Source organism: Ceratotherium simum, chromosome 3, assembly GCF_057802395.1.
Source record: "Ceratotherium simum simum isolate JZ-2026a chromosome 3, ASM5780239v1, whole genome shotgun sequence".
Taxonomy (NCBI): domain Eukaryota; kingdom Metazoa; phylum Chordata; class Mammalia; order Perissodactyla; family Rhinocerotidae; genus Ceratotherium; species Ceratotherium simum.
This window is the reverse complement of record NC_141902.1, coordinates 76,199,283-76,220,183: the sequence shown is the minus strand read 5'-3', so window position 1 is coordinate 76,220,183 and position 20,901 is coordinate 76,199,283. Positions and strand designations below refer to the sequence as shown.

At 38.9% G+C, this 20,901-nt stretch overlaps 1 protein-coding gene across 6 annotated transcripts in view; it reads left to right on the top strand.

The window, feature by feature from the left end:
* Positions 1 to 14,629: 14,629 nt before the first annotated feature.
* Positions 14,630 to 20,901, top strand: part of LOC147917653 (uncharacterized) — a 151,716-nt gene continuing 145,444 nt past the window's right edge. For 3 of the 6 annotated variants that reach the window (XR_015551612.1, XR_015551610.1, XR_015551615.1), the window contains exons 1-2: positions 14,630 to 14,819; positions 15,404 to 15,521. Coding sequence is in view for 2 of the 6 variants with exons in the window: in XM_087428816.1 (XP_087284942.1) it covers positions 14,710 to 14,819 (110 nt within the window). In the remaining 4 variants the exon portion in view is untranslated. The other 3 variants (XM_087428816.1, XM_087428817.1, XR_015551611.1) reach the window with 2 other exon arrangements.

Here is a 20,901-nt window from a genome sequence, read left to right as displayed (position 1 = left end):
GTTAATTTGTATGGGATGCATTGTCAAATAAGAAGTGATAGATTTGTCAATATTCTCGTTGTCAGCTTACTATGTTAAAATGTTTCGTGCCACAGAAATAACTAGTATTCCTTATCAAATAAACTACATCAGAACTGTAACCATGGCCATTTTATTTGAAACTTTGCTGGCTTTTTAATATTTTGTTTTGAAGATTGAAGAAAAACTTCTCCTAAGCTATATGTAATGTACAGCAATTTGGTAAAGTGTACCTTTGAAAACAAAAATGCAAAAATTACTGTTTCCTCTATCTGATCCCTAGAGAATTTGAAAATTTTTATTGAGTATTCTTATATTTATGACAATGTAGTTATTTGTATAATCCAATAAAAATCTATTCTACTTGTAACAGGACACATTTGGAAACATTGGTTATATTACCAAGGCTTTGACTGGAATGTTATATTTGAGAATGATATGCATTGAATCAGATATGGCCAGACAGCTTTAAGGAACTAAGGTTGACTTTAAGGAGCCAATGTTTATAAAGCCCCCCTTTCAACTCTTCTATTATGCCTGAGAAGAAGACAGATAAGTTGGAGAATGACAGTGGATTATTGCTTGCTTAACATACTGTTGACTATAATTGCAGCTACTGTACCAGATGGAGTTTTATTAATATAGCAAATTTACACATACCCTGATGCCCACTATGCAGCTATTGATCTGGAAAATGACTTTTTCTGCATACCTCACCATAATGGCCACCAGAAGCACTTTCCTTGCAGTTGGCAAAGCCAGAAGTACACTTTCACTGTCCTACCACAGGGTTTTATCAACTCTAGAGCCCAGTGTTACAATTTTGTTTCCAGGGATGTTGATCTCCTATCCCTTTCACAAGCTATTACACTGGTCCATTACATTGATGACATTATGTTGAATGGACCTGGTGAGGGGGAATAGCAACTACTATAGACTTACTGGAAAGACATTTGTGCATCAGAGGGTGGGAAATAAATACAACTAAAATTCAGGGGCCTTCTACCTCAGTGAAATGTCTAGGGAATCAAAGGTGTGGGACATGTCCAGATATCCTTTTTAAGGTGAATGGTAAGTTGTTGTGTCTGACACCTCCTAAAACCAAGAAAGAGGTACAATACCTAGTGAGCATCTTTGATTTCAGAGGCAACATGTTATTCATTTAGGTGTGTTAGTCCATCCCATTTATCAAATGACCAGGAAGGTCCTAGATTTTAGTGGGGCATAGAACAAGAGAAGGCTCTGCAACAGGTCCAGGCTGCTGTGCAAGCTGCTCTGCCACTTGGGCCATAAAATCCAGCTGACCCAATGTTTTTTGAACTTTCATTGGTATATAGGGATTCTATTAGAAACGTAGACCCTATAGGTGAACTACAGCACAGGTGATTATGATTTTAGAGCAAGGTCTTGCTATTTCACAGATAAATACTCTCCTTTTGAGAAATAGCTCTTTTTCTGGTACTTGGCCTTGGCAGAGACTGAATGCTTGACCACTGACCACCAAGTCTTCATGTGACTGGAACCACCTGTCATAAACTGAGTGTTATCTGACCAAACAAGTCTTAAGGTTGGGCGTGCCCAGCAATACTCTTATATCAAGTGGAAGTGGTATATATGTGATCTGGCCTGGACAGAAGGGGCAGCTAATTTACCTGAAGTGGCCCCAATGATGATGGTCCCTACTCCTGCTACACTTCCACCTCTCTCCCAGCTTACACCTGTCTCATAATGGGGAGTTCCCTATGATCAGCTGACGCACCTATCATATGGGTTTGGTTTACTGATGTTTCTGCACCATATGGGGTCATCACCTGAAAGTGGATAGCTGCAGCACTACAGCCTCTCTCTGGGACACCGCTGAAGGACAGTGGGGAAAGGACATGACCCCAGTGTTCAGAACTTAGGGCAGCACACCTAGTTGTTCATATTGCTTGAAAAAGAAAGGGCCTGAAGTGTGATTATATACCAATTTTTGACTGTAGCCAATGTTTTGGCTTGATGGTCAGGCACTTGAAAGAAACATGATTGGAAAATTGGTGACAATGAAATTTGAGAAGAGGTATGTGGACAGACCTCTCTCATTGGGCAAAAAAAAAAAATTAATAATCAATCAAATAGAAAGACACATTCTATGAATACCAGTCAGCCTCTTTCCCTACCAGGCCAGTCATTGTCCAATAGGCTCATGAACAAGGTGCCCGTAGTGACAGGTATGGAGGTTATGCATGTGCTCATCAATATGGACTTCCACTCACCAAGTTTGAGTGCCTAATCTGCCAGAAGTGGACAGGAATGCTGAGTCCCTCATGTGGCACAATTCTGGGGGTTTTCAGACAGATACCAGTGGTGGATTGATTACATTGTAGTGCTTCCATCATGGAAGGGGTAGTACACACCCATAGACACTTACTTTGGATTTACTTTATTGCATGCGGTGCAATTGCCAAAACTACAATGTGGACTAAAAGATGCCTTATCCACTGTCATAGTATTCCACACAGCCTTGCTTCAATTCAAGGACCTCACTTCACAGCAAAAGAAGTGTGGCAATGGCCATGCTCATGGAATTCACTGTCTTAACATGTTCCCCACCACCCTGAAGCAGCTTGATAGAACAGTGGAAGGGCATTTTGAAGACTCAGTTTCAGTGCCAGCTAGGTGGCAATATACTGAAGCACTTGGCAAGGTCGTATATACAGCCTCTCCAGGATGTTGTATATTCTCTGAATCAGCTTCCAGTAATGGTGCTTTTTCTCTGATAGTATAATGGGTCCAGGAATCCAGGGCTGAAAATGGTAGTGACACCACACACTAATACCCTAATGATCCCTACAAACACTTTTGCTTCTTGTTCCCATGACATTAAACTTTGTTGACCTACAGTTCTTAGTTCCAGAAGAACGAATGCTTCCACCAGGAGACAAAACATTGATTCCCCTGAACAGGAATTTAAGACGCCTACCTGGTCACTTTGGGCTCCTAATGCCTCTGAATCAACGGTGAAAGAATGGACTTACTCTGCTGGATTGTGTGTTTGATTCTGATTACTGTCTGAGGAAAACCACAGCTGGAAAGTATTTAAATTGATAAGAACAGATTGGTTGAGGGCTATTGTATTCAGGAAAAAGATACTTCAGTATAGAACTGAGCTCAATTCTGAATAGAGAATTGAGAAGTATAATTTATATCCAAAGAACTTGGAAGGAGTCATCGGTTGAAATATTACTGATGGGAAACATCAAGGATGAGAGGATTTTTCAGTAAACATACCTACAGGATTCTTGCTGAAAACAGGCCAAGACTGATAGACATCACCTAATGGATGGTGGAGTATGAGAGACCTGATTAGATATCGAGGGTGATCAGATATGGAGGTTGAGAGACTCTTGCAGAACTCACTAAGCAGGGTCCTTGCTAAGGATTTTACAAGGAAGTGTACATATGGGCCTAGGAGAAGGTTCAGGAGCCTAGTGAGTACAGTTTTGTCAACCAACAAATCTTTATCAGTCCCCTTCTTGGTCAAGGAAAGAAGAGGCATTCTTCTTTTCTTTGAATAATGTAAGTCCCTTACTTGTTCAGTCACATTTTATTCATTAAGGACTAACTGAAACATCTCTTAATACTTGGTAGTAGAGGATATTTTCTAGATGATGCTATCTGTTTGCTTTTTAATGAGGGGAAGTTTCTATGAAAATAAGAGAAAAACAAAGATTAATAGTTAAAAACTCAGTTTCTGAATCCAGATGGCAGCCAATAAAGTAGATTTCTAGATGTTGGGCTCAAGGATTTTAGATGGTATCTGCGGACAGCAGTGGAAATCCACTGGGTTTCCTGGTTTGCAGTTTGAATGTCTGTGGTGATGGCATCAGGCGCTCAGCTGAACCGTCTGAGTGACTCACACAGCAGTCGGCACAAAGTTTGCCTATACATGATCTGTTGTGGTGATTTCCTTTACATGTATATCAAGCCGTCCAACTTTAGCTTGCTGTGCTTTGGAAAAGGCAATTTTAGTTTTCAATGCTTCCCAGTAGAAGGGAGAAAAATTGGAAATGTTAATTTGGAGATTTTTATTCAGATATTGGAGGAAACTAGAATAACTCAGGATTTGTCAAGGACTGTCAAAACATGTAAGATGGAACCCACAAATGTACATTATAGTTTTCCATTGAAACATAATTTTTCCTTCTATAGTCACCACCTGTTCTATCAGAGAGAATCAAAGTCAGACTGATTTCTTTGCAAAATAAGTCCACTCTCATTAAACTGGGTCTGATTATTTACATAAATGCAGCAAAATAGTGATTGGGCTCATTAGTCTCTAGAGTTTGCTTTGCTGTAACTTTTCATAAGGAGTCCCAGACTTTTCAAAGACTCTTGAGGCTATGAAGCCAAGCCAAGAATTTGCCACTAGATTTTGTCTGCAATACCTATAGATTTGGGTGAGTTCCTCTCTTCTCAACATCCCCAAAAGATTCTGAGGTTCCAGGGCCTGCCAGAAAGTTACCTTCTTTACTGACCTGTAAGTTGGGGAACTCTGTAAGTCAGATACAGGACAGATTGATAAGCATCGGGTTCTTAAAGTCAACCTTAGTTCCTTAAAGCTCTCAGGTCATATCTGATTGGATGCTCATCATTCTCGAATAAAACATTCCAGTCAAAGCCTTGGTATTATAATCAATGTTTCCAACTGTGTCCTGTTGCAAGGAGAAGAGACTCTTAATGAACTTATGCAAATAACTATATTACCATAAATATAAGAAGACTCGCTAAGAGTTTTAGAATTCTTGAGGGTCAGGTAGGGATAAGAAGTAATTGTTGTATCTTTGTTCACAAAGGTATAATTTACCGAATCGCAGAAAATTACTGCTTGCTTAAGAGAAAAGGATTTCCCTCAATATGGAAAAGAAAACTTTAAAAAAACCAAGGAAGTTTCCAAAAAAACGTTCAAATTATTGTAATTTTCCTCATCAGTTCATTAAGTCACATGGAATTATTTCTTGTTCTGCGTGATTGGCTGTTAGCAGTTTTAGTAACTCATTAGCTTCCTTATTCTTTCAAAATTCTTAGTCCAGTGGCATGGATTCAAATGTATTCATATTATGCTGACCTGGAGCATTCTTACCTATAGCTAATGGTAAACACTTTCAGGAAAGAATCAAAGCAAAACAATAACCGTCTGTGAATGATAGATGACTTAAAATGGCCATGGTTAAAGTTCTTATGAGAGCTTATTGTATAACAAAAATTAGTTATTTCTGTGGCACACAGCACTTTAATATAATAACCAGAGAATGAGGGTATTGACAGATTTCTATGAACTTCATACAATGTCTGGAATATGGAAATTTCAATGGAAAACTGCCACAACCCAATCCAAGCAGGACTGGTAAGAGCCCAGTCTCTTCAGGAATTAAAGTTTGGGTTATTCCACCAGGTAAGGAACTAAGACTAGCTAAGGTGCTGCTGAGTGAAAAGGAATACAGAATATGTAGTTGAGGAAAGTAGTTATAAATCCATCTGCCACTGTGTGACAAGTTACAGAAGTGAGGGCTATAATTTTCATGGGTATTTCTTCCTTATTTTGTTATGAAAATGTGTGTGTGTGTGTGTGTGTGTGTTGTGTCTTTGTTTTCTATCCTCTCTTATTTCCTTATGTGACTTGAAATATATTTACTTTATGTCGTAATATTTAAGTATCGTTAGTTTTACATCATACTATATGTTATGAGATATCAACAAGAAGTGTAAACATTATTCAAGGATATTTTCTCCTCTTCTGGGGAAGGTGTTAGTGTGTTTTTGATTGTATATAGGATACTTCTTATGTAGAAAGAATTATGACCTCACTATTTTCTTTATTTGAAGATTAAGTATGGTTCAAGGTGATGCACATAGGTGTCATGTTGACAAGGAATGGACTTTTGAAATTAGTTTTATGTGTCAGCTTGATAGGGCTAAGGGAAGTCCAGATAGCTGTAAATCGTTGTTTCTGGGTGTGTCTTTGAGAGTATTTCTGGAAGGGGTTAGCATTTGATTCAGTAGGCTGAGTGAAGATCCACCCTCACCAATGTGGATGGGCATCATTTAGTCCAAATAGAGGCCTCACTAGAACAAAAAGGTGAAGGAATTGCACATTTCCTCTCCTTTCCTGGAGCTGGGATACCCATATTTTCCTGCCCTTGGACATCTTTGCTCCTGGTTGGACTTTGGACTCTGGGACTTACATCAGCAGCCCCATGGTTATGAGACCTTTGACTTGGGACTGAGAATTACACCATCAATTCTCCTCCTTCTCAGGCCTTGCTACATGGAATAAATCATACCACTGGCATTCCTGGTTCTCCAGCTTGCATATGGCAGATTGTGGAACTTTTCAGCCTCCATTACTGCCTGATATAATTCCTGTGATAAATCTTCTCTTATACATCTATCTATCTATCTATCTATCTATCTATCTATCTATCTATCTATCTATATCTATTTATCTATCCATCCACCCTATTGGTTCTGTTTTTCTGGAGATCACTGACTAATATATATTTTGGTGATGAGAGTGGCTGTGGAGAAACAAAATTTTAAGCATGAGATTTCTTGATTGGTTCTGAGAGCTGGAATTGAGTCTCTAATCTGATTAGATATAAGGGTGCTAATGACTCTATTTCCAGTAGTAAACAGAGCACTGGTAGAAGATGGTGAGAGCTATTTATAGAGATAAGTAAAATATATGCATTAAATTCTCCCAGTCAATCAGCTATAGAAATAAGGAGCTAAGTAACTTTATTGTATATTGTATATACTGTATTTTGAAAATTAAGGAATACAGTGATGTTGGTTGGTTCTTCCTTATATCTCTGGACAAAGTGGTGAAATAGAAGGATGTGCTCAGGGATTCAAATTGTCAACTCAAAAGTTACATCAATGACATAATAGCATACAGGTGTGCCCTAAGGAAAAGGCTTATCTCCTGGCAGGTCTGAAATTGCTGAAAATTAAACTCTGACTGCTGAATTTCAAAGCAAGTTTAACTCCCAAGCTGAAAGGGTGTCCAATGTTAAAGAGATGGCATTGACTATGAGAGAATGAGATTCTATAAATTGGGATGGGTACGAGTGGGAAGACCCTGATGAAGCTGGGGACGAGGAACCGCTAAATTATGATGACTCTTCCTTGCCAGTGAAAGTTCTCTCCCCACCCCCAGCAAAAGCAGCCTCCCCACTCCAGTTAAAGTGTCCTCCCTAACCCTAGTGGCAGTGGCATCGCGAGGCCATGTGGTAGCAGCCTCCCTGTCCACAGTGGTATCAGCCCTTCAACCTCCATCTAGTGGGATAAACCCTCCATTTCCTGAGAAAATAGTGATGGCTTCCACAGTGGCAGTTGGCACCTATGACTAGACTCAAGTCCCAGCAGGCCACTAAAGGAATGGGGCAAGTGTGGCCCATGTGGAGGTGCACTACACTCCCAAAGAACTATTTGAGTTTTTTTAATTTATACAAGCAGAAAGCTGGGGAATATGTGTGGAAATATTTATTAAGGGTGAGGGATAATGGTGGAAGAAACATAATTGGGTCAGGCCAAGTTTATTCATATGGGCACATTAAGCAGAGATTCTACATTTAATGTTGCAGTGCAGGGAGTTAGAAAGTGCCCTTTCGGTTTGTTGGGTGATTGACTGACACATGGATCAAAAGGTGGCCTAAGTTAAGTGAAATGGAAATGACTGAACTACTTTGGCTAAATATAGGGGAATGGAATCAAAAGCTTAGGAAGATTGGAATGCTAGAGTGGATTTGTCACGTTAGACCTACTCACCCACACCGGGAGGATCCAGAAGAGATACCTTGCATCAGACTTTGAAATATAAATTTGGGGATGGAACTCCAGCGTCCTTGTAGAGTTCCATGTTTCTTTTTCTCTTTAGGCCAGAACTTACAGTGGAAATCACATCCAATCAACTGGGAAATATAAATGTAATGGGAGTTAGTGGCTCCCAGTGTGGCAGAGGCCAAGTAGCTTCACTCATTTGAAAGGCAAGGTAGATGTAGTTATTGTAATGGACATCAGAGTCAATATAGCGATTCAAATAATCTGACTTGTACAGACCTATGGAGTTGACTAGTTAATCATGGTGTTCCTAGAAGTGAGAAAGATAGGAAGTCTACTAAATTCTTCCTTGATCTGATTAAGCATAAAAGTTCTAGGTCAAGTGACAAAATCATAAAAATAGTGAGTTTAAGCCCCTCCATCAATCCTGAGACAGTTTTCAGACCCAGAACCTCCTGAATAAACAAGAGCCCAGGTTGCCTTGAGGGTGAATCCAAGCACACTACCAAAAATTTATTTATTTATTTATTTTTTTAAATTTATTTTTCTTTAATTTTTTGTTTATTGCAGTAACAGTGGTTTATAACATTGTATAAATTTCAGGTATACATCATTATACTTCTATTTCTGCAGAGATTACATCATGTTCACCCCCAAAATACTAATTACAACCCATCACCACACACATGTGCGGAATTATCCCTTTCGCTCTCCTCCCACCCCCATTTCCCTCTGGTAACCACCAATCCAATCTCTGTCTCCATGTGTTTGTTTGTTGTTGTTATTACCTACTACTTAATGAGGGAAATCAAAGGGTATTTGACCTTCTCCCTGTGACTTATTTCACTTTCCATAACACCTTCAATGTCCATCCATGTTGTCACAAATGGCTGGATTTCATCATTTCTTATGGCTGAATAGTATTCCATTGTGTATATATACCACATCTTTATCCATTCCTCCCTTGATGGGCACTTAGGTTGCTTCCAAGTCTTGGCTATTGTGAATAATGCTGCAGTGAACACAGGGGTGCGTGTATCTTTACACATTGGTGTTTTCAAATTCTTTGGATAAATACCCAGCAGTGAAATAGCTGGATCATATGGTAGTTCTAGCCTTAATTTTTTGAGGAATCTCCATACTCCACACTCACCAGAGTGTATGAGAGGTCCCTTCTCTCCGTATCTTCTCCAACACCTGTTGTTTCCTGTCTTGTTAATTATAGCCATTCTGACGGGTGTGAGGTGATATCTCATTGTAGTTTTGATTTGCATTTCCCTGATAGTTAATGATGTGGAACATCTTTTCATGTGTCTGTTGGCCATCTGTATATCTTTTTTGGAGAAATGTCTGTTCAGGTCTTTTGCCCATTTTTTAATTGAGTTGTTAGTTTTTTTGTTGTTGAGGTGCATGAATTCTTTATATATTTTGGAGATTAAGCCCTTATCAGATGTATGGTTTGCAAATATCTTCTCCCAATTGTTAGGTAGTCTTTTCATTTTGATGATGGTTTCCTTTGCTGTGCAGAATCTTTTTAGTTTGATGTAGTCCCATTTGTGTATTTTCTCTATTGTTTCTCTTGTCCGATCAGACATGGTGCTTGAAAATGTGTTGCTAAGACCGATGTTGTAGAGCGTACTGCCTGTGTTTTCTTCTAGAAGTTTCATTCAAGTCTTTAATCCATTTTGAGTTAATTTTTGTGTGTGGTGTAAGGTAAGAGTCTACTTTCATTTTTTTGCACGTGGTTATCTGGTTTTCCCAACACCATTCGTTGAAGAGACTTTCTTTTCTCCATTTTATGTTCTTGGCTCCTTTGTTGAAGATTAGCTGTCCATAGATGTGTGGGGTTATTTCTGGGCTTTCAATTCTATTCCATTGATCTGTGTGTATGTTTTTGTGCCAGTACCATGCTATTTTGGTTACTGTAGCTTTGTAGTATATTTTGAAATCAGGGAGTGTGATACCTCCAGCTTTGTTCCTTTTTCTCAGGATTCCTTTAGCTATTCGGGGTCTTCTCTTGTTCCATATAAATTTTAGGATTCTTTGTTCTATTTCTGTGAAAAATGTTGTTGGAACTTTGATAGAGATTGCATAGAATCTATAGATTGCTTTAGGAAGTATGGATATCTTAAGTATGTTAATTCTTCCAATCCAAGAGCATGGAATATCTTTCCATTTCTTTGTGTCTTCTTCAGTTTCTTTCAGCAATGTTTCATAGATTTTGGTGTATGGATCTTTCACCTCTTTGGTTAAGTTTCTTCCCAGTTATTTTATTCTTTTCGTTGCAATTGTAAATGGGATTGTATTCTTAATTTCTCTTTCTGCTACTTCGTTGTTAGTGTATAGAAATGCAACTGATTTTTGTATGTTGATTTTGTATCCTGCGACTTTGCCGTATTTGTTTATTACTTCTAAAAGTTTTTTGGTGGATTCTTTAGGGTTTTCTATATATAAAATCATGTCATCTGCAAATGGTGACAGTTTCACTTCTTCCTTTCCAATTTGGATCCCTTTGATTTCTTTCTCTTGCCTGATTGCTCTGGCTAGGACTTCCAGTACTATGTTAAATAGGAGTGGTGAGAGTGGGCATCCTTGTCTGGTTCCTGTTCTTAGAGGGATAGCTTTCAGTTTTTCACCATTGAGGATGATATTAGCTGTGGGTTTGTCATATATGGCCTTTATTATGTTGAGGTACTTTCCTTCTATACTGATTTTATTCAGAGTTTTTATCATAAATGGATGCTGTATCTTGTCAAATGCTTTCTCTGCATCTATTGAGATGATCATGTGATTTTTATTCTTCATTTTATTAATGTGGTGTATTATGTTGATTGATTTGCGAATGTTGAACCATCCCTGCATCTCCAGAATAAATCGCACCTGATCATTGTGTATAATCTTTTTAATATATTGTTGTATGCGATTTGCTAGTATTTTGTTGAGGATTTTTGCATCGATGTTCATCAGTGATATTGGCCTGTAATTTTCTTTTTTTGTGTTGTCCTTGTCTGGTTTTGGTGTCAGGGTAACGTTGGCTTCATAGAATGAGTTAGGGAGCTTCCCTTGCTCCTCAAATTTTTGGAAGAGTTTCAGAAGGATAGATATTAAGTCTTCTTTGAATGTTTGGTAGAATTCACCAGGGAAGCCATCTGGTCCTGAACTTTTATTTTTGGGGAGGTTTTTGATTACTGTTTCATCTCCTTACTGGTGATTGGCCTATTCAAATTCTCTATTTCTTCTTGATCCAGTTTTGGAAGGTTGTATGATTCCAAGAGTTTATCCATTTCTTCCAGATCGATGAATTTGTTGGCATATAGCTTTTCATAGTATTCTCTTATAATGTTTTGTATTTCTGAGGTGTCCGTTGTAATTTCTCCTCTTTCATTTCTGATTTTAGTTATTTGAGCCTTCTCTCTTTTTTTCTTGGTGAGTCTAGCTAAAGGTTTGTCAATTTTGTTTATATTTTCAAAAAACCATCCCTTGGTTTTATTAATTTTTTCTATTGTTTCTTTAGTCTCTATTTCATTTATTTCTGCACTGATTTTTATTATTTCCCTTCTTCTACTGCTTTTGGGCTTTGTTTGTTCTTCTTTTTCAGGTCCTTTAGGTGCATTGTTAGATTGTTTGAGATTTTTCTTGGGCTGGCCTGGTGGCATAAGCAGTTAAGTGCATGTGCTCCACTGTCGCGGCCCAGGGTTCGCCAGTCCGGATCCCGGGCGCGCACTGATGCACCACTCGTCAAGCCATGCTGTGGCTGTGTCCCGTATAATATGGAGGAAGATGGGCATGGATGTTAGCCCGGGTCCAGTCTTCCTCAGCAAAAAGAGCAGGATTGGCAGATGTTAGCTCAGAGCCGATCTTCCTCACAAAAAAAAAGAAGAGATTTTTTCTTGTTTGTTGAGTTAGGCATGTATTGCTATACACTTCACTCTTAGAACCACTTTTGCTATATCCCATAAATTCTGGCATGTCGTATTTTCATTTTCATTTGTCTCCAAGTATTTTTTGATTTCTCCTTTGATTTCGTCATTGACCCAATCGTTTCTCAGTAGCACTTTGTTTACTCTCCACATATTTGTGGCTTTTCTGATTTTCTTCCTATAGTTGATTTCTAGTTTCATACCATTGTGGTCAGAAAAGATGCTTGGTAGTATTTCAATCTTCTTAAATTTATGGAGACTTGTTTTGTGGCCTAATATGTGATCAATCCTGGAGAATGTTCCATGTGCATTTGAAAACAATGTGTATTCTTTGGTTTTTTGATGGAATGATCAGTATATATGTACTAGGTTCATTTATTCTAGTGTGTCATTTAAGGCAAATGTTTCCTTATTGATCTTCTGTTTGGAGGATCTATCCGTTGGTGTAAGTGGAGTGTTATAGTCCCCTACTCTTATTGTTTTACTGTCTATTTCTCTTTTTATGTCTGTTAATAATTGCTTTATACATTTAGGTGCACCTACATTGGGTGCGTAGATATTTACAAGTGTTATATCCTCTTGTTGGATTGTTACCTTGTTGGTTATATAATGCCCTTCTTTGTCTCTTTGTACAGTTTTTGTTTTAAAGTCTATTTTGAAAAAAAAAAAAGTCTATTTTGTCTGATATGAGTATTGCTACCCCAGCTTTCTTTTCATTGCCATTTGCGTGGAGTATCTTTTTTCATCCCTTTACTTTCAGTTTGTGAGTGTCTTTAGGTCTGAAGTGTGTCTTTTATATGCAGCATATATATGGGTCTTGTTGTTTTATCCAATCAGCCACCCTATGCCTTTTAATTGGAGCATTTAGTCCATTGACGTTTAAAGTAGCTATTGATAAGTATGGACTTACTGCCATTTTTTAACTTTATTTTCTCAGTGTTTTAGTAGTCCTTCTCTGTTCCTTTCTTCTTCTATACAGAATTGATGGTCTCTTTAGTTTGACCTCTGTCTGAAAGCTCTACTCTTTAACTCCACTCCTACCTCCTTTTATGTTTTTGATATCATATCTAACTGCTTTTCTGTGCATTTGTATCCAGTACCCTCTTATCATGGAAATAGATAATTTTTCCTATTTGTGGTCTTCTCTTTTCCCCTTAAATAATTCCCTATAGCATTTCTTGTAGCACTGGTTTCTTGGTGACAAACTCCTTTAATTTTTGCTTGTCTGGGAAATTTTTGATCTCTCCTTCCATTTTGAATGATAACCTTGCTGGGTAGAGTGTTCTTGGCTGTAAGTTTTTTCCTTTTAGCACTTTAAATATATCTTGCCACTCTCTTCTAGCCTGTAAGGTTTCTGCTGAGAAGTCAACTGATAGCCTTATGGGGTTTCCTTTGTATGTAACTTGACTTTCTCTTGCGGCTTTTACGATTTTCTCTTTATCTTTAATATGGACATTTTGATTATGATGTGTCTTGGTGTGGGCCTCTTTGGGTTTATCTTGTTTGGTGCTCTCTGTGCTTCCTGTACCTGGATGTCTGTTTCCTTCCTTAGGTTAGGGAAGTTTTCATCTATTATTTCTTGAAATAGATTCTCTGCCCCTTTGTCTCGCTTTTCTCCTTCCAGGACACCTATAACATGGTTGTCAGTGCTCTTGATGTTGTCCCAGAGGTCCCTTAGACTGTCCTCACACTTTTTAATTCTTTTCTCTTTTACCTGTTCAGCTTGGGTAATTTCTTCTAGTCTTTCGTCCAGCACACAGATCCGTTCTTCTGTATCCTCTACGCTGCTTTTGAGTCCCTCTAGTGAATTTTTCATTTCCAGTATTGTATTCTTCATTTCTGATTGTTCTTTTCTATATCTTCCATTTCTTTGTTGACATTCTCACTGAGTTCATCTATTCTTCTCCCCAGATCAGTGAGCATCCCTAACACTCTTTGTTTGAACTCTCTGTCAGGTAGGTTGCTCATTTCTGTTTCACTTAGTTCCTTTTCTGGGGTTTTGTCCTGTTCCTTTACTTGGAATGTATTCCTTTGCCTCCTCATTTTGCCTCTTTCCCTGTGCTTGTCTCTACGTATTAGGTAGGTCAGCTACGTCTCCTGCTCTTGGATAGGTGACCTTATATAAGTGATTCCTTAGGAGGCCTGCAGTGTGCTTCCCTCAGTTCTCAATGTTCCCAGGTGACCCCTATGTGGGCTACGTGTGTCCTTCTGTTGTGGCCTGTTTTCTCTCCCTTTAGGCTCCCAGCAAGGCCAAGTTATGCTCCTGGCCATCTGTTGTAATGCTCAGCTGCTTGTCGTTGTTGTGGGCCCTTCAGTCTCTTTATCAGGTGTGGGGAGCCCCAGCACAGTTGGGTGCAAGTTCTATTACTTGCAGTATTTCTTTTAAGTGAATAGGCCCCCATTGTGGCAGGTTGTTAGGCACAGGGGCTTACAATTGGTATAAGCCTCCAGCCTTTAGGTCTCTTGTCAGCTCTCTAAGGATTGCAGCTGGGTGGGGCTGGCCTCAGGCACAGGAGCACCCAATTGTTTCAGGCTTTGGAAAGTGGGGCAAACCCCCTATGTGGGTCTTTGAGAAGCACAATCTTCTGCAGCTGACAAGCCCTGCCGCCCACAGGTCCACACACACAGTCAACATGGTCCTGTGCCGTGTGCACGCCCCAACCTCCTTAAGTGGACCCAGTCTCTCCCGGACGGGGGCCCCACACACTCCACCACTGCCCCACCCTCTCCACCCACTCCTTGTGCACACCCTGCCCCACTGAAGTGGGCTCAGTTGCCAGGCTGCCGAGAATCCAGCCACCAATATATGCAGGCCCACAAGTTACCTGAGGGCTTGTTGTTGGGTGGGGCTAGTCCCTAGTGTTGACTGCCTTCCCTGACTGAGCTGGATTAAATCGGTGCTCTAGTGGGTGGGGCAGACCAGGGCTAGCAGGTCCCAGGGTGAACTCCAATGGCGTCCGTGTCAGCACGCCCACACCAGGCCACAACAACCGCCGCTGCCAATGTTCCAGTCCCTGGAGAGGTCTCACCTTTCACTGCAATGCACTCAGGGCCTATCAGGTGAGTCTCTTTTCACCAACACACTGTGCACCTTTCTTTCTGGTGATTTTAGGTTGCTTTCTCAAACAGATGAGTTTGCGTGTGGGCCCTTTAAGAGCCGGTTTTTAATTTCTTTGTGAACCAGGTTTTCTGGGGGTACTCTCCAATGTTTTAGTAGCAGGCAAAGTCAGATATTATGCCATTACTCTGTAGGTCAATTGTGCTTGGTCCACAAAATGCCCACAACGGGGGCACTCCCCGGCTCGGGGCCCCGCTCTTCCAGGGAGGGCTGCGTACCTTTGGGCTGCTCCCTGGCGGCCATGAAGCGCTGCGGCTATGAAGGCGGCGTTTTTTCTCTCCAGAAGGCAGTTTCTGCCTCTTCCACCTCGATTACAATTTTCCTTTGTTGCAGGAGTTCCTCTTATCCACTTTTCAGTTCTGTCTCAGGGGGAATTTTTCCACGAGTAGTTGTAAATTGGCTGTCTCCATGGGAGGAGGTGAGTTCAGAGTCTGCTTACACCGCCATCTTTACTTGGAATCCCAAACATTTATACTATTACTCTTTCTCACAGCCTTCCCTAAAGCGACCTCTTACTTTTTACCAGGGTAACTATGCATTGGGGAAAAGGAAATAATCAGACTTTTCATGGACTACTGGACACTGGCTCTGATCTGACATTGTTTCCAGGAGACCCAAAACATCACTGTGGCCCTCCAGTCAGGGTACGTGTTTATGGGAGTCAGGTGATCAATGTTGTTTTAACACAGGTTTTTCTCAAAGCGGGTCAGTGGGTCACCGAACTTATCCTGGGTTATCTCTCCTCGTTCTAGAATGCATAATTGGAGTAGGAATACATAGAAGCTAGAAGAATTACCATATTCATTCCTTGACCTGCAGAGTAATGGCTATTATAGTGGGAAAGGCCAAATGGAAGCCATTAGATCTACCTCTACTTAGAAAAATAGTAAATCAAAAGCAATACCTAACATTCCCGTAGGGATTGCAGAGAATCTTATCATCAAGGACTTGCAAGATGCAGGCACGGTGATTCCCACCACATCCACATTCAGGTTTTATGTTTGGTGTGTAGTACACAGATGGATCTATGAGAAAGACAGTGGATTATTGCTAGCTTAACCAAGTGGTAATTCCTACTGAAGCTGCTGTACTAGATGTGGTTTCATTGCTTGAGCAAATTCACACATCCTCTGATACCCAGTATACAGCTATTGATCTGGCTATTTCCTTTTTCTCCATACCTGTCCATGAAGTCCACCTGACTTAGCAGGGTTATTGCCAAGTTTTTTTTACAAGCAAATGCACAGATGGGACTAGGATAATATTCAGGAGCCTGGCTAAATTTTGCTCAAGCAAAGTATGTTTCTCAGTCCCCCGTCATGTTCAAGAAAAGAAGAGATGTTCTTCTTTTCTTTGAACAATATAAGTTCGTATCTTCTTCTTCAACCCTTATTCCTTTAGGACCAGCTGAATCATCTGTTTAGACTTGGTAGTAGTTCATATTTTCTGAAAGCTTCTAGCAATCAGGAATTTAATGAGGAAAGTTTCTATGCAATAAAAGAAAAACAAACAGTAGTAGTTAAAACCCCAGTTTCTGAATCTAGATAGCAGCTAATCAAGATCTAGACATAGGTCTCAAAGCCTCTTAGGATGGAGGAGTGAGGAAATCCAGTGGCAATCCAATGGATTTCCTAGTTTGCAGTTTGAATGTCTGTGGTGATGACATCAGGTGCTTAGGTGAACTTTCTGAGTGGTTCACCCAGCACCTGGGATGAATGTTGCCAACCGTGATCTGTTGTGGTGATTTTCTTCACGTTTATATCAAGACATCCAACTTCAGCTTGGTGTGCTTAGAGAAAAGGTAGTTTTAGTTCTCAATGATTCCAAGTAGAAGGAAGAAAAATTGGAAACATTAGTTTGAATATTGTAGCCAGATATTGGTGAACACTAGAAGAATGCAGGCTTTGGCATGGACTGGCATAACATGCAAGATGGATACCACAAGGGTACAAAATAGCTTTCCATTGAAACATAATTTTTTTCTCTAAAGTTTCTACCATTTCTATCAAAGATACTCAAAGTCAGACTAATTTGTTTGCAAAAGAAGTCTAGTCTCATTAAAAATGGCCTGATTATTTGCATGAGTACAGCAACAAGAGTGATTAATCACATTGGTCTCTTGAGTTTGCTGGAACCTTTCATAAGGAATCTCAGGTTGGACTTTATAATTTTTGGTGAATTCTTCTCAAGTTCCCTAAGATATACGGAGGTTCTGGGCCTGTCTAGAAGTTACCTTTTTTAGTTCCTTGTAAGGCAGGGAACCTAAAAGCCTACAAGATACTTATAAGCCATTTTTTCTAAAAGAGCCTTTGTAGGCATTGGCTCCTGAAGGTCAACCTTGATTCTTGAAAGCTGTCTGGTCATATCTGATTTGATGTACATCATTTAGGAATATGGCATTCCAATTAAAGTCTTGCTGATATAACCAATATTTCCAATTGTGTCCTGTTACAAGGAGAACAGACTCTTATTGAACTTGTGCAATAACTATATTGCCATAAAAATAAGAATGCTCACCAAGTTTTCAAATACTAGAGAGATCTTCTAGGGAGAAAAAGTAATTGTTTCATCTTAGTTCACAAAGGTGTACTTTAAAAATTGCTATAAGTTACACATAATAGAAAAGAGTTTCCTTATTTCTGGAAAACATTAAACATTAAAAAAACAGCAGTGGTTTTAAACATAAAGTCGTAAAAATTGTGATTATCCTCATCAGTCATTCAGCCCCGTGGATTTAATTCTTGTTCTGCTAGACCTTGGGTTTGCAGTTTTATGAATCTATTGGCTTCTTCCCTACTTCTGGAAATTCTTTCTCAGTCAAGAGGCACATTCTCTAAGTGCTTCAAGTGATTCCATCAAGGAGCATCGTGACTGGAGCTTATTATAAACATTTTCAGAGAAGAATCAAAGTCAAACAGTGACTGGCTGTGAATGACAAATGACTTAAAAAGGCCATGGTTAAATTTCTGATGACAGTTCATTTGATAAAGAAAGTTAGTTATTTCTGTGGCATGCAACATTTTGACATAATAGCCATAAAACAAGGGTATTGACAAAGTGACAAAAGATTTTAAAGGCAAATATACAAAGTTACATAGTTGTAAAAAATCTCGCTCTTTTAATATTGAGGCATGGTTTTCTAAAGTAATCAAAGACCTGATAGAGACAACATGAAGCAGAAGAAATTATTTTAAGACACAAAATCTTGGTTTCCCAGGCAGAGTACTTAAAAGATAAAAAATGTATGCTTTTGTAATTTCTTATTAATAGTAGACCAATAATCTAAGAAAATTTTGTTGTTTTTGCTGAGAGAAAACCAAATTGTGATTTTGCATCAGTGTGTACTGTTAATGCTAAACCTAATTTAAAAAGAAAAACTCACAAGATTCCTTTCCACAAACATTCTACAACTTTTTTAAATCCGTTCAGTTTTTGTCTTAGTCTTTTCATATTTCTCATTCTGGAACAACCAATCCTTCTGCTTTAGGACAAATTTACTCTCTTTTACCCTTAACAAAAAACACATTCTTCATATCTTTCCTTATCAAAAGCATGTTTTACTTCGCTGCACACAGAGGGTGTTTTTAACCACTGTTAGTCCTAGTAATGTCATTTACAAATATTGATTAGAAATATTAACTAAAAGTCACCTGTCTTTTTACATGGAAACCTGGGAATTAAGCAGTTTTAACTGTCTGCCACATACTATCATTCTGTGGCAAATTTATGAATACATCATTTCATAATTTCCTGGAAACATAAGCCTTTTCGTGGTATAAATCTTGTGTTTATTAACAGAACAAAATATATTTAGCTTCTCTATACTGTATAACATAGGATGCCAAAAGTAGATAAACTTAACATCCAATAATTAATATTTCAATGTTTATCTTATTTGGAAATGATCTAGATATTCATTGAACATCCATTATTTACCTTAACTAAGTATAGCTTTAGATTTTAAGTTACCAAAAATGTTTTGGAAATACTTTTAATTAGATGTACTATAAACTATAATCATTGTAGAAAAGTTCATTTATAAACTTTATCCCAGTTACATCTACATAATTCACTTGTTCTTTCCAATTATGTTCTAATAGATCATGAAAAATGTATGAGCTAAACAAATAACTGAGGCAATCATCCTACATTATTTTTCTTGTTGACAAAAAGCAAGTGTAAAAAATCACAGAAGCAAAGAAACTAAAAAGTGAAACGTGGTTCTTCCTTCTTTTTTTTTCCTTTTTTTTTTAATTTGCTACTGTGTTTGACATACATCAGGCAACTCATTTAATGTACATTTTTTTAGGTAGGATTTATATAGATATTTACTGAGGACACATTGGATATATAGTTTTATAGTCTTAAATATCTAGTAGAGATAAGGTAAGTTTTTTTGATTACTAAACATAGGTAGAAAGAAATTTTGTCTGCACGTTATATTTAATGCTGACAACTCTAAAGCATGCCTGTTTTTATTTACCAACAATTTTTTTTAAATATATATGTATATATTTTTTTGGTGAGGAACATCAGCCCTGAGCTAATATCCGTGCTAATCCTCCTCTTTTTGCTGAGGGAGACCGGCTCTAAGCTAATATCTATTGCCAATCCTCCTCCTTTTTTTTCCCCCCAAAGCCCCAGTAGATAGTTGTATGTCGTAGTTGCACATCCTCCTAGTTGCCGTATGTGGGACGCAGCCTCAGCATGGCCGGAGGAGCAGTGCGTTGGTGCGCGCCCAGGATCCGAACCCGGGCCGCCAGTAGCAGAGCGCGCTCACTTAACCGCTAAGCCACGGGGCCAGCCCTACCAACAATTTTTTAAAAATAGGCTTTTTTAATCTAAGTTTATCCGGAGTAAAGTTCATTTAAATATAGTGGATTTGATTCTATACTTCTGAGAGTTTTATGAATATTTAATTTACAAAAATACTCATTACCCTAAGCCAATTTGAGTAGAACTCCTTTAAGAGATTTTATAAATTAATTTAATAATGACATCCAGAAGTAGAAAATGTCACATGTACATAACATACATCCTTACATATATAAACATACATAAACTTACAGATAGATGAAAAACAGAGATCTTACAGCGTTCATTATAAAATTTTAGCCCTGATTCATTAAAACATAATAATACAATCTCACTGATTTATCACCACTTTATATTTTTATCTGAATTGTGTTTCTGACAAATGGGTAAGTAAGGTTACCTGTTTACCAATATTTGTGGCAGAGACTGTTAAGAGTTTATTTTGCTGTGACATGTAATCTGATGGAGGCTGTGGACTAAATTTTAGGCCAGTGATGGAGGAGACAACTAGCAGCTGTCTAGATGTTTGAAAAACCCATCTAAGTGGACAAAACATCCATCTGTTTCCAAATAGCCTGTTGTCCTTTTTTTATCCTGAGGTGATTGCTGTTGGGGTCCCTTAGTTTCTTGAGAGCCCTTGATGGAGGGTTGAAGGCCTAAAATTCAAGTGACTGTAGGGAGCTGAGGGGCTGAAGTGGGAGCGGAAGTCTGACAGGGTGGACAAAAGGATGGAGGAGGCAGGAGTTTGAAGTGGGACATATCAAAGGATGCAAGGGAACTGGAGGAAAGATCCAAAGGAGTAAAAGGATGAAGCAGGAACACCTGTGATAGAAAGGGAGCAGTTTAAAGAGCCAGTTTTGGGAGATTTTAAGTTTCCCACAGTGGCCTTTGAAGATCCAAATTATCCTTAGTAAAATTATGCCAGTAGATAGGAAGCAAACTGAGTTGATGGTGCATGTCGTAAAGTGGTTCAAGAATAGTATTTGTAGTCCACTGAGAAGCTCCCGGATTCTTAACTAATGGTAACTTTATACTTATGAACAGGGAGACTTGGGACTCTAACACAGCTTGTGCTTGCCTGGGACTGTTTTGTGCTGGTTTCAGCCTATTGATAGTGATGCTATCAGCTGGAAATTCCTGGGAGCACTCACCTGGTCCCAGGTTTCCCTCTGGGAACCTATGTTGTAGTTGGACCTGTCCTTGTCATTC